The sequence below is a fragment of the Melanerpes formicivorus genome, unplaced genomic scaffold (genome assembly GCF_026170545.1).
Source record: "Melanerpes formicivorus ecotype bairdi unplaced genomic scaffold, bMelFor1.0.p_v2 SCAF_74, whole genome shotgun sequence".
Lineage (NCBI taxonomy): Eukaryota > Metazoa > Chordata > Aves > Piciformes > Picidae > Melanerpes > Melanerpes formicivorus.
In genome coordinates this window covers 2,100,937-2,122,951 of record NW_027142426.1, presented here as the reverse complement: position 1 = coordinate 2,122,951, position 22,015 = coordinate 2,100,937, and the positions used below count along the sequence as shown (strand labels likewise).

The window sequence follows — 22,015 nt, the reverse complement described above, 5'->3', positions numbered from 1 at the left end:
TCCAGGTAGGATATATTTATTTTTACACATTTAACACCGAGAAGACAGCCACTTTGATGGGACTCCTCTTGCCCCTGGTGCACAAGACATTCAGATCCAGAAGGAGCCTGTTACAGTCCTCAGCTTCACTGTTTCCAACTGGCAGGGACACGTCCTAGAAACGGGCCCAGTACATGCCACTGCGGATACGGTTGTAATCGAAGAGCTGTTCAATGGGACCTGAGGGTGAACAGAAGTCAGTCACTGGAGACACAGTAGTAAAATCTCCACACAGTTTCCCATGGTCTTAAAGCAGCTGGAGCAGACTGTGCTCATGAAGCAGAGCAGCCAGGGAAAAACCCAGGCAATTACATCTCAAATCCACATCAGGAAAACCAGTAGATCCCATCTCCTGACAGGGAAATGGTTACTTGTTTCCTCAGGTTAAGTTGTCTTCTCACACTGCTGTATAATGCTCACACACACAGCTCCACACACACAGGTATGAAGTACAGGGAGCCACCAAAACATGAAGTTTTGGCTAGTTCATTCCAACTTCCTGTTCAGAAATTGTCTCCCTTTTCCAAGCTGCTCCACTTTGAAGGCCAGAGGAAACAGCTGCATGAAGGAGGGGACTCCACAACACACAGGAAGGAGGCAGCAGAATGGAGCTGAGCTGCTCAGGCAGGTTTTCTGAGAGGAATTTGTCCTTGGCCAGACAGACATGTCAGAGCAGCACAAGAGAATCAAGTCCCTTCACTTCCCTTACATAAACCACCATGACCCCAGGGTAAGGACACCTGGTAGACACCACCCAGCCCATGGGACTCCCAGTCTTAGTCATGGCTCCACAGCAAGTAGCGAGGTGGGAGGACAGCCAGCAGCTCACTGCCACTGTCTCCATCACCTTGCAGGCTTGATCTCTGGGCAAATGTGCCATGGCACATCTCATATGCAGAGGAAGGAGAATACCAGCAAAGAACCAGAGCGCCTAGGAGGCCAGAACAGACACATGAAAACTGCCTGCAGCTCACTTCCACTCAGCTCTTGACCCCTTCCTGGTTTTGGAGCTACTGTGTACTCATTGCCACATGCTACTCACCAACTCCTGCAATTGCTGGGCACTTGTCATAAATGTACTTACTGCAGACATCTCTCACCATTCTTGCATCAACAGCCTAAGAAACACCAAGGAGTTAATGCCCATTCCAGCAGACAGCGTTTCTCAAAGTTGGAGATGACTGTTGCCATTACATATCAAGATCATTTAATAAATCATCAGACTTGGGGGCCATCTGCACCAACTGTTCAGCTTTTGTCTACAAGGATGGCTAGTATTCCATATAGTACATTCTTTTGAGGGGACAGAAGACACTGCAGCCCAAAATCCAAAGCCTTCCAAAGCACTGGGGCTGTAGAATTAAACAAGCTAGATGCTGGCCACCTCTAGGGAAACTGTTAAACTAATTCCAAGTCTTTTTGCTTAACACAGGCATAAGGCCTTTTCCTGGCATGGACTGAATCCAGTCAGAGGGACACAGGATATGCTGAGTCTATGCCAGAGATTCGAACACATCCCTGTCAGTCAGTGAGCTAACTGCCTAGAGTCTGGGCAGCTTGCCTAAGAGATAAGTAAGCCTCACATTACTGCAGCAAACTAAGGCCAGAAAATGCTGACACCAGCCAGCCACACTTAGATACCCTAACCAAAGTAACTGGATACATACAGCAATCCTGGCATCCCACTCCTCCAGGGGGATACGGCGTCCATAGTTTAAGAGATGGCTTCCAATACTCTCACACACTGGTGTAGTACCTAGATGTTGGGAGAGATCATATGGTCAGCACAGCAGAAAGCCTCCTGGAGTTGCACAGCCTGAGTGTCAGCCAAAGCAGACAGAAGAAACTCTGTTTGTTAAACTGGCTTCTCATGAAGTACCAGGTGTAGTTACACTCTAAGCAGCTCCAGCAGGAAGTAAGCAATACAAAGATGACTTCATCAGCCTCCAAAGTGTTACAGCCAAGGCACACCAATTTGAGGGTCTCAATTCTAAGTTCATCAGGCAGTACATTATTTGCTCTCAGCAATGGAGCAGGTAGAATTTTACAGAGTCAGAGCTAGCCTGGAGCACAGCAGGCTGGAGTCAGCTGCTTTAGAATAGAATAGAATTAACCAGGTTGGAAAAGACCTTTGAGATCACTGAGTCCAACCTATCATCCAACAGCATCTAATCAACTAAACCATGGCACCAAGCACCCATCCAGTCTCTTCCTAAACACCTCCAGAGATGATGACTCCACCACCTCCCTGGGCAGCTCATTCCAATGGCCAATCACTCTTTCTATGAAGAACTTCTTCCTAACATTTAGCCTACATCTCCCATGGCACAGCTTGAGACTGTGTCCTCTTGTTCTGGTGCTGGTTGCCTGGGAGTAGAGACCAACCCCCACCTGGCTACAACCTCCCTTCAGGTAGTTGTAGAGAGCAATAAGGTCTCCTCTGAGCCTCCTCTTCACCAGGCTAAGCAACCCCAGCTCCCTCAGCCTCTCCTCACAGGGCTGTGCTCCAAACCCCTCCCCAGCTTTCTTGCCCTTCTCTGGACACATTCCAGCAACTCAACATCTTTCCTAAACTGAGGGGCCCAGAACTGGACACAGGACTTGAGGTGTGGCCTAACCAGCACTGAGTACAGGGGCAGAATGACCTCCCTGCTCCTGCTGGCCCTGCTATTCCTGATACAGGCCAGGATGCCATTTGCCTTCTTGGCCACCTGGGCACACTGCTGGCTCCTGTTCAGCCTAATATCAACCAGTACCCCCAGGTCCCTCTCTGCCTGGCTGCTCTCCAGCCACTCTGACCCCAGCCTGTAGCACTGCATGGGGTTGTCTTTGATAGCAGGGTAGGAGGAATGCATAGCAGAGGCAAGAAAATTCTGCCTGGTGTACTGCAGTATCTAGCAGAGGTCCTGCATCCCAGCAGAGACAAGGAGGTAAGCCTCTGACAGCTGCACAGTGGTCAGTGCAGAAACCAGAACATACCATCCAGCTGAGCCACCATAGCGTTTCGGAGGCAGTTCTTGGCTCTCTTCACCTCTGACTCTGTGGCACTAGTGCACAGACGCATCCTGGAGAGGAGATGGAAAGACCACTAAAGCTCTTACAGAAAGTGATTTCCTCCCTTCCCAGGCCTGAGCTATTATCAACACTGCTAGTCTTGAGATTCATTCTTGATTGCTGCAGAGCAGCTAAGAACTGGGGAGCACTGAATGGCAGGAAGCAAAGGCTCAAGCTTAGAGGCAGGAGGTATCATTCAGCAGCTTACATGCTGAATTACATTCACAAAGGTCTAAGTAGCCCTGGTGCTGGCTCTAGCTTGCCATCAGGCACAGCAGCAGCAGCCTGTGGTACACTATCACAGGAGAAGGAGGCATGACAAGCTTCTAAGGAAACTCTCATAATGTGAGAACAAGACAGTTCCACAAAGTCTGTTTGGACTCCAGCTGCTAAATCCCCTCCTCCCCTGCCAACTGCAAGGTCTCACTCTGTGTGCTTCAAACACAGCACAGCTCACCTCTGAATCTCAGATGTAGCCTCAAACTATTACTGTGATGTACATACATACACTAAGACAGAAGGCCCCCCAAGCAGTGGCATAACTCCAGAAATGGGGCATCTATCAGACACAACACAAGAGTGTGAAGGACTGGAACTCGGTCTGCTTTGCTCAAACTTCACAAGACAATGGAGATGCATCTCTTGGGCACATGGGAAAGCCTTGTCTCCAAGGAATGATCTCACTTGTAGATGAGAAAACCCAAAGCCTCAGTACTAATACTTGGAAGCATGAACAAAAGACCTGAAGAACCCCAAGGGATTAAAATAGCTCCTCAGGCCACATCCTAAGACATTCAGAGAAACCACTTACAGGATCACTTCACCAGAATGCAAGTTATCAAGTTCATCAAGAGACATCGCTCTCTGAAGACTTAATATGCTCCTCCCACCAGCTTAGTCTCCCACAAGAGGGTCAAACCTTCAACAGGAATGTTTGCTGAAGTTGTACTTACCACTCCCCCTGAGCACAGTACATCATATCATCTATGGACAGAGGATCAGAAACAAAATGGAACCCGAAGAGGCCGGTATCAGAGTAAGAGGTGTTGAATGTCTGGAAACTGTGGCAGAGCTTGTGCTCCACAGCAAGCGCAGCCAGCCTGCTGGACTGATTCTGTAAGTGAGAGGATACCATCAGCCATTTCAGTCTTACAGCTTCCTCAGTTCAAATTCTTTCCAACTGAGCTGTTTTCACAAAGACCACAGACAAGACAGAGTGGAATACTTCACTGAAGAAGAGCTTAATTTAGACCTTTCATTTGGTCAACAGATGAGATTCACTGGTGGGAAAGCCACAAACAATGGCCTAGGAATCCATCCAGCAAAACCATTTCCTTTTCCAGCTGCAGATGAGGAGCTAGTATGCATACCACTGCAGGAGTGGAAGAAAATGGGAAGTGCAAGGTCTCCCAGTACCAGTGGTTAACACAGTTATGCAGGCCAGAAAGATTTCAGATGAGAACAGATGCAATATTTTAAACAAGTTCCACTTGCTTTACATTTGTAAGACAAGCTTGCATCATGAGACTACAGACTACTCTGTCCTGCTTCCATCACTGCCCCCCACTGAGCAGTTAGTTCGTGAGAGTAGGAATAAGCTGCTGAGAATTCATCAGCTAAACCTCTTCCAAACTTAGCAGAGAAGGCTCAGTTCATCTGCCAACATCACCTGTCCTGGATTAGCCTTGATTACATTTCCACCCCACTTTCCAGGCTCCTAACCACTTCACAGTCAGAACCTAACCACAGCAGCCTCCCATAAAGCACACTCACCCAGGACCTCCATAACACTTCACATTAAAAGGCTCCAAGTTCTTCCTATCACACTCAAGAGTCTCTTACCTTACCACCTCCGAAAGTACGGTCGTAGCGCCCAATGATGGCATTAGCCACATTGAGGACAACGTTGTCTGGATCAGCCCACCCTGGCCCCTCCACAGCAAGAGCAATATGGGCAACAGGCAGGGCATCATCTCTGGCACGGATCTAGGAAACAACCAAGGAGTGGAGGGAAGAACCGCGTGAGCACCACCGCTGTCTGCAGCCTGCTGCAATGCCAAGTGACACACTGGGGCACTGGGTATGACACCAGTGAAACACAATAGTCTCAGACTACTGAGCACAAACCAGCTGCTTCAACACAACAGCACTGGCAACACTTGTGTCTTGCTCAGGACCAGCCCAGCTTTACCTCACTGCCTGTGAAGCGACAGCGCGGAAGGACAGGCACAGCATCCTCTTTGTATGTGAAAGGCACTCCACTGAAGTGCTGCTTAGCTGCATCTACCAGCTCTTTGTGGGAAATACCTGGCAATAGGAAGGGAAATTTGCACTTGATGTAGCTCAATTGAACAAAATCATCTGGTTCTACATGACAGATGTGTGAGAGGGGCTTAATCATCACGTTGGAAATACCCAGGCCAGCTACAATCACAAGGATCTAGAACTTACCTCCAGCAGCTGCCAGGACCATACGAGGTGCCTTGAAGTGACTATCAACGTAGGAAGCAATATCTGATCGAGTCAGATGCCTGGAAGGAAGAGAGACCCAGTATATCAGCACCTCTGAGTAGGAGAGATGAGAGTCTTAGGAGACACAAGTTCACAGCAGTGATGCTGCTGATTCTCTTAGTTGTGAGGTAGCTAAGCTGTTTAAAAGCCAGACTGCACCGTCTGTATTTTCCCTGTGCTCTGAACACAGAGAATTGGTGGCCAAGACACGAGAGTTAAAGATAGACTTCAAGTCAGCCTGAGCTACCAGCATGCTAGCAGCCACAGCCACTGCTTTAATGAGCACTTCTGGCTCTTAATTTCTCTAATGGTGTTAAGCTGACAATTATGGGACAGGGTTCAACCTAGGCTCACTAACCTCTCATCTCCTGTGAAGAGGGTTGTAAGCACTGTGTGCAGCATTACACTTGCACCAGCACTAACAGGGAAAACACAGTCAGAATACAAGGAGAAGCCCACAGGGCAGACCACCTCTGTGTACAGGCTGGTTTCCTCATGCAGTCACCACTGCTGAGAAGCAGCAGTCATGCACCCCAAGGACTGAAGCCATCCAGCTTGTTGCTCACTTGATGTTCTCTGTGGTCCCCTCAACAGTGCGGGCCAGCGCAGTCCCCTGGAAAGCCGTGGCATGAAGGTAATCAAAGGTAACCTCTGTCAAGTTGCTGTCGTTCTCTTTCAGCTCCTGAAGGATGACACCACGTTCCTTCTCAATCTGAGACTCCTCCAGAGAACAGTTCTGCACCATGTCAGCCAGAAGCTCCACAACTGCAACATATTTCCTATGTTAGCAATCCAACTGCCTGACTGCTACCCAGGGCTGCTGAAAGAAGAGAAGACAGCACTGCAAGAGGAGAGAGCAACAAGCCATGCTGGGGAGGAGATGGAGTAGATCACTTCCCACAGCATCAGTGACAGACAAGTCACACTGGTTTAGCATGAAGTCTCCAAAGCTTGCCAAGCATCACTGCCATCAGAAAGCAGGCAGCAGCTGCAGGGGAAGCATGTCAGAAGCAGGGCATTGCCATAGACACATGCTTAACCCTTACAGACCACCTGCCCACATCCACAGGACCTTTGACTCAAATCACCACCTACGGACAAAACTGACCCCAGGAAGAGTCTGTGCACACAGCACAAGCAAGGTCTTCAAGAACTGCACTGAGGACTCATGACAGAGTAACTGTCACTGACCTCAGTGTCTCAGCTCCTTAAAATAACTGACTCCCTCGACTCTCTGTCCTGGCAACATAACGCATCCTGACACAAGAGCTTTGCAAATCTGGATTTAGGAACACATGAACTTAAGTCTTTGAAGCACCACATCGTAACAGTGCTCTCTTCAACTACCACCTAGAATCTCCAGTTTACTGCCAGGCTATGACTTCATTCCCTGGTCTGTTGTTAGAAAGGATGCTGGTGTCAAGAGAAACACAAGCACACACACTGGCTTAACGTGCAAATCAGACTTTGCCCACTGGCCACCCTACCTTTGGGCATGTCCTTGGACAAGGCTTTTATGTAATAGGCAGTCTGCTCACGTGAGGTGTACCCATTCAGGTGAGCTCCCAAGCTCTCCACCTCCTTCTCAAAGGCAGTGCCAGGACGGTTCTTTGTGCCCTGAAGGAAAACAATTAAAGACAATTATGAAGTGAAAAAGTTTCCCTCTCAGGCAGAGCTGAAGCAAGAGCAAGAACAATTAACATCTAATGTCACATGAATCATAAAAGCCAGAAGCAAGTGCAGAAAGCAACAGATTTAAATCTTGGCTTACTTGCCCTAGCTGAAGGATAGTTGAGGTATATGTTTAAAGACCTAAGAAACCTAGCAGAGGAGATGGCCTATGCTGAGAGAACTGGCTAAAGGTCACATCAATGGAAGAAAACCAAGAATGAGACTAAATCATGTTTCTAGTTATGCAGGCAGCAGTATTCAGAAGCAGACAGAATAAGAGCACAAAACTACTTCTAATACAGAGGTCATCTCTTAAGGAGCAAGCCAGATATTGCAATTGCCTGTGATGGCACAGGCTGGACAGGTGTCAGCAGTCCCCAGGCTTAGATGCCTTCTGCCCCAGGGCTGTTCAGCAGACACACTACCAGAAAAGAGCTGGTGCCTCTAAGCTTTGCTGTTCCACTTAAAAAAGGAAAATAAACAGTTACAGGAAATGTTGCTTTGAGCTCTGCCAGCTGACCTGAAGAAACACACTTCAGAATGTGGGCCCCTCAGTTCAAGAAAGACAGTGAGCTACTTGAAAGAGTCCAGCACAGAGCCACGAGGATGACTGGGGGAGTGGAACATCTTCCATACAAGGAGAGACCGAGGGAGCTGAGGGCTCTTTAGCTTAGAGAAGACTGAGAGGTGACCTCATCAATGTTTATAGATATGAAAAGGGTGAGCCCTGAGAGGATGGAACCAGGCTCTTCTTGGTGGTGCCCAATGACAGGACAAGGGGCAATGGGTGGAAGTTGAGGCATAGGAAGTTTCATGTATATATGAGGGAAAATTTTTTCACTGTGAGGGTGCCAGAACACAGGAACAGGCTGCCCAGGGGGGTTGTGCAGTCTCTCTCTCTGGAGATAATTCAAAACTCGCCTGCATGCATTCCTGTGTAATCTGGTGTAGGTGACCCTGCCCTGGCAGTGGGGTTGGACTAGATGATCTTTTGAGGTCCCTTCCAGCCCCTGAAATTCTGTGATTCTATGATAATGCAGTCCTGCATGTGCATTATGCAGTGGCTGGGACAGGCAGGGATTGGAATCACAGCGTCACAGACTCAAGTCTCATCACTTACCACTTTTTCCCTTTAAGAGGGAAAATAGCAACTAGTAAATAAGAGCTGTAGTAATTCATGCATGCTTGTGTGGTGCCACACATTCAAGCAAAGAGCACCACACAGATAGCAAGCAGACCATACAGACCTTCTGAAGTTTATTTTTGTATTATATGAAAAGTTCCTGGGTCTCAGATGACCTGACTTACCCTCTTAACAGCTGCAGCCTCCAAAGGCACTGCACAATGGAGAAGCAGAATACTTAGAACAGCTCTCCACACACACCTGTGCCAGACCTAGCCTATCTCCTTACCTTAAAGGCCAGATGTTCTAGGAAGTAACCGGCACCGTTGTTCTTCTCGTTCTCGTAGCGGCTCCCCGCGGCGATCCACACCCCCACCTGACACAGAGCACACACGTTAGCCAAGGAAACAAACAGCATGCTCAGCCCTCCTGCCACAACTTTAAAGGCAGGGACAAGAAGTCTGCTCCACAGACATTGCACTAGCAGCAAAATAAGAATAAGCACCATAAACCCTTCTGGGTACAGACTCTGGCTTTTCGTTCAGCAGCTTCACAAAAGCCTTTGACAGTTTTGCCAAAGGTATAAATGCTGCTAGTCACTGATTACCCAAAACCTGCAAGGCTAAGAACACTTGTAGAGCACAAAGGCTTGACTACAGACTTACACAAAGCCAGGCTAGGCCTTCCACTGCTACAGTAGGGTCTCTGTCAAAACCTTCAGTTCGAGCAGATGTTTACCACAGTCAGGTCAGCTACAGACCAGGCAAGCCCTTAACTCATCTTAAACTTACCGTGCATGTTGGCTGATTGGACTCCTCTGAAGCAACACGAAGGCCATTGTCCAGAGTGGTGACTTGGGTCTCAGGGATATTCTGGAGTGTCTGGGCATAGGTGGCAGCACCTCGGTTCCTTGTCCAAGTCAACAAAGCTGCCTAAAGGAATAAAGGCTATGATGACCGCTAAGCAGCAACTTCCCTCCACAGCGCAGACCTCCTGAACACGGACTGCCAGGCACACTGCTGACCAAAGCTAGGCCAGACAAGCTCATTCACGTTTATACTGGGGAGTTCCTGCTACACATCGTTCAGTGAGAGCTAGAAACTCTCCGCAGCACCGGAGGTTTCGAACAGGTGGAAAACCCCAGGGAAGAGAAAGTCTCACGAACCAGGCATAACCCAGTACCGAGGCGGAGGAGGGGATCGGACAGCAGGCTCCCGGCAAGCCTCACTTCCTCCCGGCCGCCCGGCACAGCCCCACTCCGGAGGCTGTGGGGCTTCCATGGCGACCGCTGTCCGCATCGCGCTGTCCTGCACCGCGCTGCCCGCCGCATCCCCGTGACCTTCTCGACCTGCTAGCAGGTTAGGCCCAGCAGCCCCACGGCATCGCCGGGCCTCCCGCTCCCTAGGCCAGCCTGCCCCCAGCCCACCTTCCCGCTGCCCCTTCCCCCGGCCACGATAACTCACAGAGGGGCGAGGGCCGCGGAGCAGAGCCCGCCCCGCCACACAGCCGGCCCGGCACACAGAGGAAGCTGCCATCTTGTCCCTGCCACCGCCGCTGACCGACCGCCCGGGCCACGGCGCGCCTGCGCAGGAGGCGGGGCTGCGGCACGGCCGGAGCACGCGCAGGAGGCGTGCTGCACGGCGCATACGCGTGGGCCGGAGCGGTGGGCAGCGCGTCCCACCTGCAAACTGGCTCGGGCACGCGGCGGCTCCCTCTGGTGGTGGGAGGGTGCGCAGACGGGTGAGGGGCGGAGTGGGCTGGAAGCGGCAGCCCGACGGGACCGGAGCGCAACGAGGGCCAAAGTGACATAAATAGGTCAGCGGGAGGGGTGGCAGATAGCGGAACAGCCGGCTCGCAGCGAAGGTCAGGCCCAGGCCCGTGCCCGTGCCCAGGAGTGCCAAGGTGCAGCCAAGTGGCCCTGCGTGCATTCACCTTTATTGAGGAAAGTGCCATAAAATGACGCTTGAGAAACATAACACAGTTTAATGAGTGGTGCCAAGCCGCTGCCGGGAAGGGGCTCTGCTCGGCTAGGTCCAGGGGTCCCTCTGCCACCTCCCTAACCCTTGCCCAGCCCAGTGGGACAGGCCTGTGCAGGGGCTGAGGAGCAGTACAAGTGGGCTTCGGTGTGATGACCTGCAGCATTCACAGCCAGGACACAGCCCAGGCTCTCAGAGTCCAAAGGGGTGGGAGGGCGCAAGGTCTCCAGAACCCTGGGTGGGTGAGCTGGTGCCATCACGGTGGCAAGACCCTTCTCACCCACCCAACTCCTCATGGAGATGTCTTCCTCTTGTAGGGCTACATTTTGGTGCTGAGTTCCACCTAAGGGGCACAAACACAAAGGGGTTGGAGTAGCTGTCCCACTCCTTAGTGCTGTCAGGTTTGGGTCAAGTCTGGGTGCTTACTGAGGGCAGGCGTTCCCTGGTGCTGTGGACCACGGCATCATGCACCGAAGGGAAGAAGCAGTGCTTGGTGATGGTCGAGCTGAAGAAGTTGCCCCGCTCCAGCTGGGCAAGGACAGTCACTGTGTGGTGGGAGAGACATCCAAAGCTATGGCACCCACCTGAGCCCTCCACACCCCACCCGGATCAGCCTCTCTCCCGCTGTGCTGCAGAGGATGCTGGGGCCACCACCAGGGGTCCGGCTGCCTCGCCTGGGGACAGGGACACTATGAAGGGGGCATGGCCTGCAGCTGTGGTCCAAAGGGGTGAGCACATCCAGCAGAAGTGCTGACAGGTCTTCAGAAACTCCTCACCCGGGCAGCAAGCAACAAAGACATCCACTTCTATGTCACGGAAATCCCTGAAGATCTGTAAATGGCAGAAACTGTTTTTCCCCGGAAGAGTAATGGGCAGCAGCCATCAGGCCACCCTGAAGAGGGCCCTGGGGATACACTTGGTGAGGCTGCCGGCCTGCCTGCTCCTCCAGCCCCTTACATTCTTGAGGATCTTGATGGCAACAGTGTCCACAAAGCTGACAGGACTGAAGTCCAAGATGACAGCGTGGAAGGGAGGCTGGGGCAGCCCCAGGGTGCGCAGGGTGGGTTCAGGGGGCGAGGTGTCTTCCACGCTGCTCAGCTCTATCACAGCTACGCCTGGACCATTCTGCATGTCCTGGGGGAGGGTAGGAGACCCAGTGTCACTTCACAGGGGCTGGCAACACCCCTGGCTGGGCAATGTCCCCTCCATGGGCTTGACCTGCCCTATAGCACAGTGGGGCTTGGTGAGGCTCTTTGGCGGCACAGGCAGTGGGTGGCCATGGATGTGGGTACCTTGCTCACACCTTCACCCATCCTTGAGTTCTTTCTGGATTCACCAGGACTCACCCCTCTCCTCAGTGACCTTCTCTACTGCTGGGCTCGCTAGCTGGTGCCAGGTCAGCCTTTGCTCTCACTCTTAATTCTGATTAACTCAACAAATGGCTAATGACTCACTGGCTCCACCACCTAATCATTAACAACATAGTTTTCCCATTCAACCTTGGGTGTGACACTGTGGCCCAGCTCTGCCACACAGCCTCTTCTCACCCAGACTGACCCCAGAGCCCCACGGGCTACCGAGCCCCACAAATGCAAAGGCAGGAGGGCCAGGACTAGGTAGGGAGGCAGTGCAGCATGGTACTGGAAGGTTCCCCCATAGCAGGGAAGCACCTTTTTCCTCTTTGCCTTCTCCTTCTCTACTTTCTTCTGTTGTTTCTTCAGCTTCTTGAGGGCCTTCTTCTTCTTCTGGATCAGGCGGTCCACATTCACACCACTCTGCAAAATAACAGCCCTGCATCTCCAGGTACCATACTGCCACCTTGGTGCTGGCAGGTGGGGTTACTGAGGATCTGGCAGCTCTCCTACCTTCTTCTTCAGGGCCTCAGCATACAGCTCCACATTAGCAAAATAGATAGTGGAGGAGGAGCGGAATATCTTCACACCTGGAACCTCTTGTGCCTAGGGACAGATGGGGAGGGTGCTACCCCAGGAACAGAGCCTCCTGCTCCCCTTCCCTCCCTCTAAATGTCGTCCCCCCCACACTTCTTTCCCCAGTGAACAGCACCTAGGAGTGCTTTGACCTGCCCAAACATTGCAGGTGGCTCTTCTCCCACCCCCTGGTGCTGTTACCATCTGGTATTCAGCCACGTCCCTGTAGACATCAGTGTCAGAGATCCGTCCCAGGATTGAATAGTGGGAGCTGCAAGAAGCAGAGCAAGGGGCTAAGGTCACCATGATCTTCCTCTACCCTCAGGATGCAGCACTGGACCCCACCCCAGGTTACTCACAGCTGGGTGCGGAAGATGACAGTGAGCAGCCCAAAAGCTACTGAGGCCCCTAGGCCAATGTCCAAGTTCAGCAGAAGGGTGGCCACAAATGTCACAATCCAGACCATCTGGAGGAGGGACAGGGTCAGCTGTGGGCCAGCCTCCCTGCTGGCACCTACAAACCTCAAGGAGGACAGAGATATCTTCTCCAGGGACAAGACCAAAGCCCCACAGCCAGTCAGCACCTTACCAGGTCCACCCGGTCGGACTTCCAGAGCATGTGGAGATCACTGAACTGCTTGAACATGCCTTTGAGGTTGACGATGATGATGGCAGACAAGATGGCCTAGGAGAGAAGTCCCTGCAGCTATGAGGATACTGATGGCAAGTCTGAGGGAGGCCCTGGTGTGTTCCCATGACATACTACCTTGGCATGGGAGGGACACAGAGGCTATGGGACCAGATGTACCTTGGGCAGGTCCCGAAAGAGCTCCCCAATCTTCAGGATGGTCACTAGGATGACCAAGGATGCAATGACACCAGCTACCTGAGGTGAAGGAGAGCAGAAGGTGAGAAGTGAGCCCCACCACCACTTACTGTGCTCCTTGCCCATGGTCCAGCCCTGTGAAGGTAGGTAGTGCTGCCCAGACCCACCTGGCTATTGCCCCCCGTGCTCTCCTGCACCAGGCTCCGTGACATGGAACAGCTGATGGCAAAACACTGGAAGAAGCCCCCCATGAAGTTGCAGAGGCCCAGTGCAATCAGCTCCTGCAAGTACAGAACAGTGATGGGGGAGCACCATGCCTTCCCCTAGCTGCAAGAAACACAAGCTTGGTTTTCACCAGGGTGGGGGCCCTACATGTCAAAGCATCACCTGGTTGCTGTCCACTTTGTAGCCATGCTTCAGGGCAAAGATCTTGCCCAGGGAGATGCAGATGGCATAGCCCACCACAGCAATGGCAAAGGCATTGCCCACCACTTGCCCAAAGTAGCTGACATCAGGGGCCACAGGCGCCTTCACCCTACAGCCAAGACAGGGAGACAGGGCTCCAAAGAGGGTCCTCTGGACAGCCTGATGCCCTGGTGCAGACAGCCTCACCACCCAGCCCTGCTTACCCGCTGGGGATGTTGCCCACCACAGAGATGCCAAACTTGTAATTCAGGTTGACAGCATAGGAGATGCCAGTGGAGACGATGATCTAGGGGAGGATGGCTGGAGTGAGGCAAAGCCTTCCTTCACAGGGACAGTAGGGGAAGAGGAGGAGGGAATGCCAAGGCACCCTGGCAACATCCACCTCTGCCTGCCCTGGAGAAGACAGGGACAGCCATGGTTGTGTCCCCACAGGGAGCTGGGGTAGCTCTGGGTACCGTGATAAGTTCGATGGGGATGGGCATGGGCAACTTTGCAGCCAGCTTGTGGTTGAGCTGTTTTACTAGGAAGATGGCCACCATGGCAATGATGGCTGTCACCAGTGTGCCCACATTGGTCTCTGGAAGCTTCTTACAGATCTCAATGACGGTCTAGAGGACACAGGAGGAGGGGAAAAGGTCAGAAAAGCAGGTGCCCCCCAGCAGGCTTTGGGGTGCCTCTATGTGCCCCACAGGTGAATATCCAGGAGGCCACAGGCAGCAGCGAGCCCTCACTCACCACAAACATTGAAAGTGGTCCCGACTGCTCACCCACAGAGACCCCAAAGACATTCTTGAGCTGGGAGACGAGGACGTGTACAGAGGCTGCAGTTGTATAGCCACGCACCAGGGGGTCTGAGAGGTAGGTTACCACAAAGCCAAACTGCAGGAGGCCCAGGGCCACCTGGAAGGGGAGATAGCTGAAGTGATCCACAGCCTGGGGCACCACAGCTTTCTGTTCCCTACCAAGCTAGGCTAGGGCCCCTTTACCTGGAAGACGCCTGTCAGGACAGTGATGGTGGCCACCAGCTCCACCCTGGCAGCATCCCGCTGTGCCTCATTGACTGTCGTGTTGCTGCCATTGACAGACTCCAGGAAGTTCTCGCTGGGCAGCAGGGACTCTGTCAAGCTCCCGATCATGACAGAGATGACAGCGAAGGGGCCTGGGGACAGGGGGGGTGTAGGCATGGAGCCCGAGGTCAGTACCAGGTCCTCTTTGAGGTCCACTGGCTACTGTCTCCTTGGGCCAGGCTCAAATCACAACCCCTGTGCTTTAGCTCTGGTTTGGCCTCCCAGCTTCTTGGTGAGGCAAGTCCTCCTCTGCAGTGCTGTGCTGCAGATGAAGCTTTGCCCATCTTATCCTTGATCCCTCCCTGCCATCCCCACAGGAGCGTGTGCTCACCCACAGAGTTGTGCCTTGATGTCCCGAAGAAGAAGTAGAGTAAGACAGGGTAAAAGGATGAATAGAGACCAGTGACAGGCGGCAGTCCAGCCAGCAGTGCATAGGCAAGCCCTGGACATGATGGAACAGGAAGACACACCATGGATGGCCAAGCCCTGGTGCTCCCAGTCTGCAGGGATGTCATAGCAGCCTGGGTATAGTATCACTCACCTTGGGGCAGGTGCATGATACCCACACTGAACCCTGAAACAATGTCCCCCAGGAGCCAGTCCTTGACTGGGTAACGAGGCAGCCAGTGCAGGATGGGCAGGAACCGAAAGAGCAGGGACTTAGCAGTGGAGGCTGAGCATCTGGTAGGGAAAGAGCAGGAGCTAGGGCTGAGCACAGGTACAGAGGTTTGGGGACATCACTAGGGGTGGATGGAGCCCCACTGGAAGCAATGTATCCTGTGAGACCCCAGCTCCATCCACAGGAGCCAGGCAGGAGAACAGAGCGTTGACACAGGTATCTGGGCTTGGAGGAACCAATCCCCAGGTCTGCACCGTGTCCATCACAGGGACCGGGATAGCCAGAGCCAGGCTCTTCATGGCAATGGGGCTGGGGTGCAGGGTCCCTGGTCGGGTCCAGGCACACCCCTGTGGCCAGCGCAATCTTACCTGGTCTTACGGAGACAGCCGCACAGTGAGGGCTCTGGCGGGGTTTTCCGCTGTGCCACCTCCTCCAGGTCAGCCTCACTCAGCACCTCATGGGGTGCCCGGTGTTTTAGCACCATCTCTTCTGTCATGGCTGCCTGTCCCTCTCACGTACCAGTCCACTGCAGGAAGGCAAAGCACAGCTCATCTATATGCCCATGGTCAGGGCACTTGGCACCCTACCCACCCTGCAGCCCTTCCTGCACCCCAGCTCGCTGCTCCAGCTGGGTGTGCAGGATCATCACTGAGGCCAGAGGTTAGACAGACTTTGGAGTCCTGAAGCAGTGGCAGCAACTCAGGATGGAGAACAGCAGGCAGCCGGTGTGTGGGCAGGGAAGGAGTGGAGGCTCCCATAATCAGCTCTGCCTGTTCCTGCTCCACACCAGCCCCATCTGCCCCACGGGGGTGTGCAGATGGGAGCTGCCAGCACAGCTGCCCTGGTGGGGGACCTCCCCCTTTGCCTACCCATGTGGGACTCACCTTGGTGCCAACCGCCCTTCTCCTCCATGTACCACAGTGCAGCCAGGGCAGCAGGCCAGCACAGACACCAAACAAAGCCTGGCCACCCCACGACCCGTTTGCAGACTTTGTCCCTTTACACATGAGGGGACCAGGAATGTCAAGCCCCAGCGCATGTCACAAGCTCACCATCTCCCTGCTGGCGCCCTCCCCAGCCCCCTGCACTGCAGAGTGAGGGCGAGTCCATGGGCACAGAACAATGAGACTGGGCTAGAGTGTCTCCCTTCATGGAGCTTGGACAGTGGGACTGTGGCCTCTCCATACAGATCCACAGCTTGGCCTTTCTTGGGGTTTGAGTTGAGAGCTGCCACCATCCTGCTGGCCTTACATGGCTGGTGGATATAGCTGGTCCCCAAGAAGCTCCCCCACTTGCAACTGGACCCACAAGCCACTCACAAAGTACCCAGAGCTGTGCCAGCCCAACTCCCAGTGTTGACTCCAGGTCTCCTACCTGTTGTGCCCAAGTTGGTCAGGTGCTGCCAGCCAGGTGCAGCCAGCTGCACACTCTGCTCCCTCCTATTTATTAATAGCGGCCCATGATCTTTGAGACACCACTCCCTACCTCTTGCCCTCCTTCTTGCCCTGTTGAGGAACTGCCCACTTTCCAGTCCCACTGCCATGCAGCACCCTTCATGTTCCCCTAGTACCCTGTTGTGCTGGGTCCCTCAGCTCTGGCAGGCCTAGTACTGTGACCTCTGTCTCCAGAGCCACCCCATCTTGGGGACTGTACTGATCAGTCTCAGCTCCTGGTCTGCTGCCCTGTTGTGGGCAGTGCCTCAGCATCCATGCCAGGCACAAAGCAGGACTTTACTTGCTGCTGAGCACATCCTAGTGCCAACCCTCCGCTACAAGCTGCTCTGCACTCACCTCTCCAGGGCACTGCTTAGGGTCTTTGCCATTACCCTCTTGTACCCTCAGGGTTCCCATGGGTGCCCTCTCCCCACTTCACATGCTGGAGCAGAAGCTGTGCCTGGGGTAAGGAGGGTTAGCTACAGCGGCTGGCCAAAGCATTCAGGATATTTTCCACAGCCCCTGCTCCCTGCTTACCTGATGGAAAACGGTGTTCTGTGCCCTGTGGACTGTCCTGGTCTCCCACAGCATGCACAGACCCAGCCCTTATCTTGTTCCAAAGGTCCCGAGCGGGCACCAGGTTTCTTCAGAACTTATGACACCTTCCCGGACTCCACCATGACCTGTTAATTGCCATGGATTTTGAAGCATTTCTGAGTCAGGCTTTGCTTAGGCTGATGGGGACACAGTAGTAGAAATCCAGGCGCTGGTGGGCTGGGCTGACAGGTGCCAGGGTGTGAAATGAAGCCGGGGGCAGATGTGGCAGGTACAGCTACCCCTGCCAGAGCAGGGTCCCGACAGACCTCCAGCGGAGGCTTGCTAGAAGCTGATAAAGATCAGCTTTCTCCTTGTCTCTGGTGCCTCTAGGTCTCGGGTTCCTTTGTTTGCCTGAAGAGGCCGGCTTTCCAGGCGATTAGCAAACCACAGCCAAACCCGCGGGGATAGAAGGGGAGCTCTGCCAGGGAGAGGAGAGCTCCTTCGCTCTCCACAGAAGCAGCCTGTGTAGCTCGGAACTTCTCCCGTTAAGAACAGACCCCAAGGAGACCTCACCTCCCTTCTTGGTGAATATAGAGATATGTATACACACAAATCCTGGGCGTCCGTGTGGAGATTTTCTGAGTGAATGTGCACGTTTTGGTTCATCTCTACAAGTAGTTTCCTTAGGTTGCAACAGGATTTTCCCAAGTGACATGCAAACCTGTGATTTTATTGTGGAAATGAGAGCTGATTTCATTACAATAAATTCAGTGTTCAGTGGCTGTTGCTGCCTGTTTTGTGGGTGCCTCCATGCCAGCAGGGCAGGGCATGCAGGTGTCCTGAGTGGCGGGATGAGGCTGCTGAGTGACACGAGAGATGACACCCAGCAGCACACTCTGAGGTCAGTTCCCATTGCTGCTGGCTGGGGGGAGGAACCTGTGGGCACCCTAGCTCTGCCCATGGTCAGCATGACCCAGGGCCCACCACAGCCACAGGCAGACTCCCCAGCTGCCTTTCAGCATCCGGGCTGAACATGCTCCCCTCAGTCTCTCCCACATCCTTGTAGCACCCTCTTGCTCATCAGTCTCACTGTGGCTAGGTAATGGCACACCGTTGCTGACAAAAATGCCTACATACTGCCTCACCATCATTTATCTGCTCACCTGGCACAGAAGTGGAGGCCCTCACAGGGCTCCTGCTTAGTAGCAATTGATAACACTTCGTGCCATTTACTGCCTCCTTATCGCTGCTCCCCCTCTCTACCCTGTGTTGCTGCTTCCTGCACCCCACCCTCTGACCCTGCACCCCAGGCTGGCCCCTCTGTCTGTGGCTTCCTTTAGCTCCCCCAGACTCCTGCCAGCTCTCCCTGGCTCCTCACACCCAGGACAGCCTTGGGAGGGCTGTGGGGCAGGATTGCAGCTCCTGGCACTGCCAGTGCCACTCCCCAGAAGCCTCCACCACGAGTCTGGCACCCACCAGTGCTCAGGGACTGCCCCACAAGGGGTCAGGCTCAGGCCAGCGCTCGGGATGGAGCCTGTGAGGGACCAAAGGATGGTGATTGAGGACAATCCTTGCTCAGGGTGCCATGGATCAATTCTGCCCTTTGTTCACCTGCTGTTTCCCGTCCAACAGGAAGAAAGGGAGTGACACAGGGCACCAGGATCATGCTCAGCTTCTTCCTCCTTACACTTCCCTTTCCTTGCTGGCAGTCCAGGTCAGCCCAAACGAGGTCACACCACCTCCGAACAGTGGATTTTCTCTCCTTGGCCCCAGCCAGGCTACCCACCAGGACACTGCTGGCTGCTGGACAGGAATGGGGCCCATGACTAACCACATCCACCGCAGCATTGCAGACCTGCCAGCTGGGAGCACTGGGCAGCACTGCAGCTGACCCTTTCTCTGGGTGAACTGGACTGGACACAGCCAAGTTCAAGCAACTGGCAGCACCTGAAGTCCTCGTCACCTGGTCACCTCACTCACAGCCACAGCATCTCCACTTCAGCCCAGGAGCTGGCTGCCAGCTGCTGCCTGAGTGCCCTCCTAGCATGACTTCAAGCCCCCAGGTGCTGTACTCACAGCCCCAGCCATGGATCTTGAGCACAGGGAGAGACAGCAGAGAGGACAGCACCATTTTATAGACTTTTATTTCCAAATCTGGTGTTTCCATGATACACTTTTACACAGCTGGTGGGGAAGGAGGTGTGGCACAAGCATCTCCCTGCTCCTTGGCCACAGAATTAGGAGATGGAGAGAGGGACAAATAAAACCCAAACAACCAAACCCCTAAGAAACAAACCCAAACCCAAGGAGGGTGCTCCCCAGAGCCCAGGCCACAGCGCTACAATCAGGGACCAAGCTGTAGACTGACTCATGCTTCCTGACTAGCCCAGCTCTGAGGGGACAGCCATCAGCTCTGCTGCTCTCTTCTTTTTGGCACTTGCTCTCCATTTGGCACCAGCACAAAGAGCCCCTGTACCCAACTGGGCAGAAACTTGTGCCCTCCAGGGGGGCAGGGACAGACCCCAGGACTCCCATGCCAGTGCTGCACAGCTGGAGAGAAACATGTAAACAAGCTTGCTCCCAAAGGCGAAGACAGGCAGCACAGAGGGCCCAGGCTGCGCCCCACATGTGGGGCCAGCAGGCTTTTCCTGTGTGTAAACATGGCAGAAGAGCCTTCCCACCCCATCCCTGGGAGAAGGGTGGCAGGCAGCATGCCTTTTTTGGGTTATGTCAGTGGCCAGCAGCCCCACCAGGCCCATGGCACCTCTGTCACTTCTGTTCCTTACACACTCTCTTTGCTGACTGGGGGATGCAACACAGAGGCCTTGGCCTCTTTGGAGGCCTGAAGGACAGTGGCACAAGTCCTCTCCTGTAAACATGTCAGGCTGGGCTGCAGTAAAACGCTACAGCAGTGTGGTAGTAAGGCAGTAAAGGAGCGGTGCTGTCGTGCAGCCCCAAGAGCACCATGGTGGCAGCTGAGTAGAGGCACTGTGCTCAGCTGGTGAAAGGAAGCATGCTGTCCCCCTCAGCAAAGGCCCCTGGCCCAAGGCTGGGGTAGGCACAGAGGAATGTTTGTCTCACAGCCAGTGGGAGCACAGGGTCAGGCCTCTGCCTGAGCAGAGAAACCTTGAGGGTGGCCTGAATTTCCAGGGAGGACAAAGTGTTCTTTATCTCCATCTCCTAAAATCCAGTCCACTCTGAGCTGGGATCCTCTGCCATCCAGAGTATAGGGACGTGCATATGTATGCAGAGCCTGCAAGGAATCAGCTAGATACTTTTGTGGGCAGTGCTGGACCCTGAGACTAGAGCCACATCGTGTTCCTGTGGATGTTAACCCTCCACAGGGTAAATGCTGGCTCTGAGAACAGCCTAAGCCTGCTGCTGAGCTGGGCTAAAGTCATCCAGCTCCTTGCCTGGACCCACAAACCGCAGAGGTTTGCTCTGGTTAAAGAGCACAACATGCAGTGGGTAAGAACATATTGCTCCTAGAGCGGAGGAAAGCAGCCCGTATAGGAGCAGGACCATTCTGGTACAGGACAGGACAGCAAAGTTTATTTCCTCCCCCAGCAGGTCCCTGCTGCTGGATTTTCTGACCTGCTCCCCTGTGCTCTCACTGGCTCACAGACAGGAGTCAGCCCCAAGGCGGGTCCCACAGGGAGGCAGAGGGGAACCTGGCTGCGGGAGGCTGAGACACACCAGGCAGGAAGACTGCACCAAGACACCTGGAGCTGCAGGGCAGGAGGGGAGGGGCAGTGGGGTCAGCTGTCTCCAAATGGGGACAGGACAAAGTGGTGCTAGCAAAGCTGGGAGGGCTGCCTCACGCTGTCCACTGGGATCATGGTCCCTGGTACTCCCAGGGAAGGTGGCAAAGGGCTCCAGGTCCTGGGAACAGACCGTCCGTAAAAATAACCATAGAAATTTCTCTTCTCTGATTACAAAGATACAAAAAGGTAGAAAACCCTCCCCTGCCCCCATGCCCTGGGCTCCATTTCCATCCCCCTGCCCACTCTGCACACACACACCACACCACACACCCCCAACAGCTCACAGAGGAAGAGCTCTATGTTGACACCCTCACCCAAACAGGCTCCTGTCATGCTTGTCACACCGGGCAGGCAATGGGGAGCATGGTGGCAGCCGAGGCTCCAGAGGCTCCCAGCAGTGGGTGGCGTGGGCTGCTGGCCCCTCAGCTCTGAGGGTAGGGGAAAGCAGAGTTGGTTTGGGGCCTCTGAACACCATCAGTTCTGGCACCTGCCCCCTGTGGACACCAAACCTCAGCTGGCAGCTCCTGGCTAGGTGAAGGGCCCTGCTTCTTCGGTCTCTCTTGTGGACAGCTTCAGTCCCTCAGGAATGGCCCTCATTTCTTGTTACTCTTCTCGGAGGAAAGAAAAACAGTGTTAGGCCATGGCATCTTCCCTGGGCTCCAGCTGCTTCCCACAGCTACACCAGATGGCAACAGGACAGAAAACCACTTCTGCATTGTGTCAGGATCAACTGTTTCCAATTCTCTGAGTTCAGGGAGGAGGAAAGGAGGGATGGGATGGGATGGGATGGCAGCAGAGAGCAGGGATGGAGAAGAAAAAATGACAGACTGGGACAGGGTCCATGGGGAGAAAGGTCAGGGGTGGGTAGGCAGGAAACAGGGAGGACTGGGGTCTCCTTTCCAGCCAGCCTGGCCCTCACATCTGCTGGTTGAGACAGCCAGCAGCTCAGCCTGGCTGCACAAAGCATGTTCCCCAAGCCCCTACAGGCCACAAGTGAGGGCAGCCATCACTTCTTGCAGAGCAGGCAGTCTCAGATACACTG

General features: G+C 53.8%; 3 protein-coding genes across 5 annotated transcripts in view; all 3 read right to left on the bottom strand.

Moving 5' to 3' along the window:
* On the bottom strand, positions 1–9,975 carry UQCRC1 (ubiquinol-cytochrome c reductase core protein 1). The gene is made up of 13 exons (XM_068163762.1): positions 9,862–9,975; positions 9,190–9,330; positions 8,688–8,774; positions 7,092–7,221; positions 6,171–6,369; positions 5,545–5,624; positions 5,285–5,400; positions 4,936–5,079; positions 4,047–4,207; positions 3,019–3,104; positions 1,707–1,795; positions 1,082–1,157; positions 1–219 (listed from the first exon to the last, which is right to left on the bottom strand). Exons 1-13 carry the CDS (start codon positions 9,931–9,933, stop codon positions 155–157), a joined length of 1,446 nt encoding a protein of 481 aa, XP_068019863.1. The 5' UTR covers positions 9,934–9,975; the 3' UTR covers positions 1–154.
* Positions 9,976–10,317: 342 nt separating this feature from the next.
* On the bottom strand, positions 10,318–17,231 carry SLC26A6 (solute carrier family 26 member 6). Of its 3 annotated transcripts, none has more exons than XM_068163761.1 (20): positions 17,210–17,231; positions 15,608–15,765; positions 15,162–15,301; positions 14,952–15,062; positions 14,540–14,712; positions 14,289–14,453; positions 14,009–14,161; positions 13,757–13,839; positions 13,515–13,662; positions 13,295–13,408; positions 13,110–13,187; positions 12,891–12,986; positions 12,662–12,768; positions 12,504–12,573; positions 12,240–12,332; positions 12,045–12,149; positions 11,332–11,508; positions 11,151–11,205; positions 10,801–10,919; positions 10,318–10,717 (listed from the first exon to the last, which is right to left on the bottom strand). In XM_068163761.1, exons 2-20 carry the CDS (start codon positions 15,733–15,735, stop codon positions 10,694–10,696), a joined length of 2,139 nt encoding a protein of 712 aa, XP_068019862.1. In that variant the 5' UTR covers positions 15,736–15,765; positions 17,210–17,231; the 3' UTR covers positions 10,318–10,693. The 3 variants fall into 3 exon arrangements, with proteins under 3 accessions (XP_068019862.1, XP_068019860.1, XP_068019861.1); XM_068163759.1 differs by lacking the exon at positions 17,210–17,231 and adding an exon at positions 16,124–16,214; XM_068163760.1 differs by lacking the exon at positions 17,210–17,231 and adding an exon at positions 15,911–16,052.
* Positions 17,232–19,342: 2,111 nt separating this feature from the next.
* Positions 19,343–22,015, bottom strand: part of CELSR3 (cadherin EGF LAG seven-pass G-type receptor 3) — a 32,668-nt gene continuing 29,995 nt past the window's right edge. Inside the window, exon 36 of the mRNA XM_068163755.1 lies at positions 19,343–21,581. Coding sequence (XP_068019856.1) covers positions 21,554–21,581 — 28 coding nt within the window. The 3' untranslated portion in view covers positions 19,343–21,553. The remainder of the gene's footprint in view (positions 21,582–22,015) is intronic.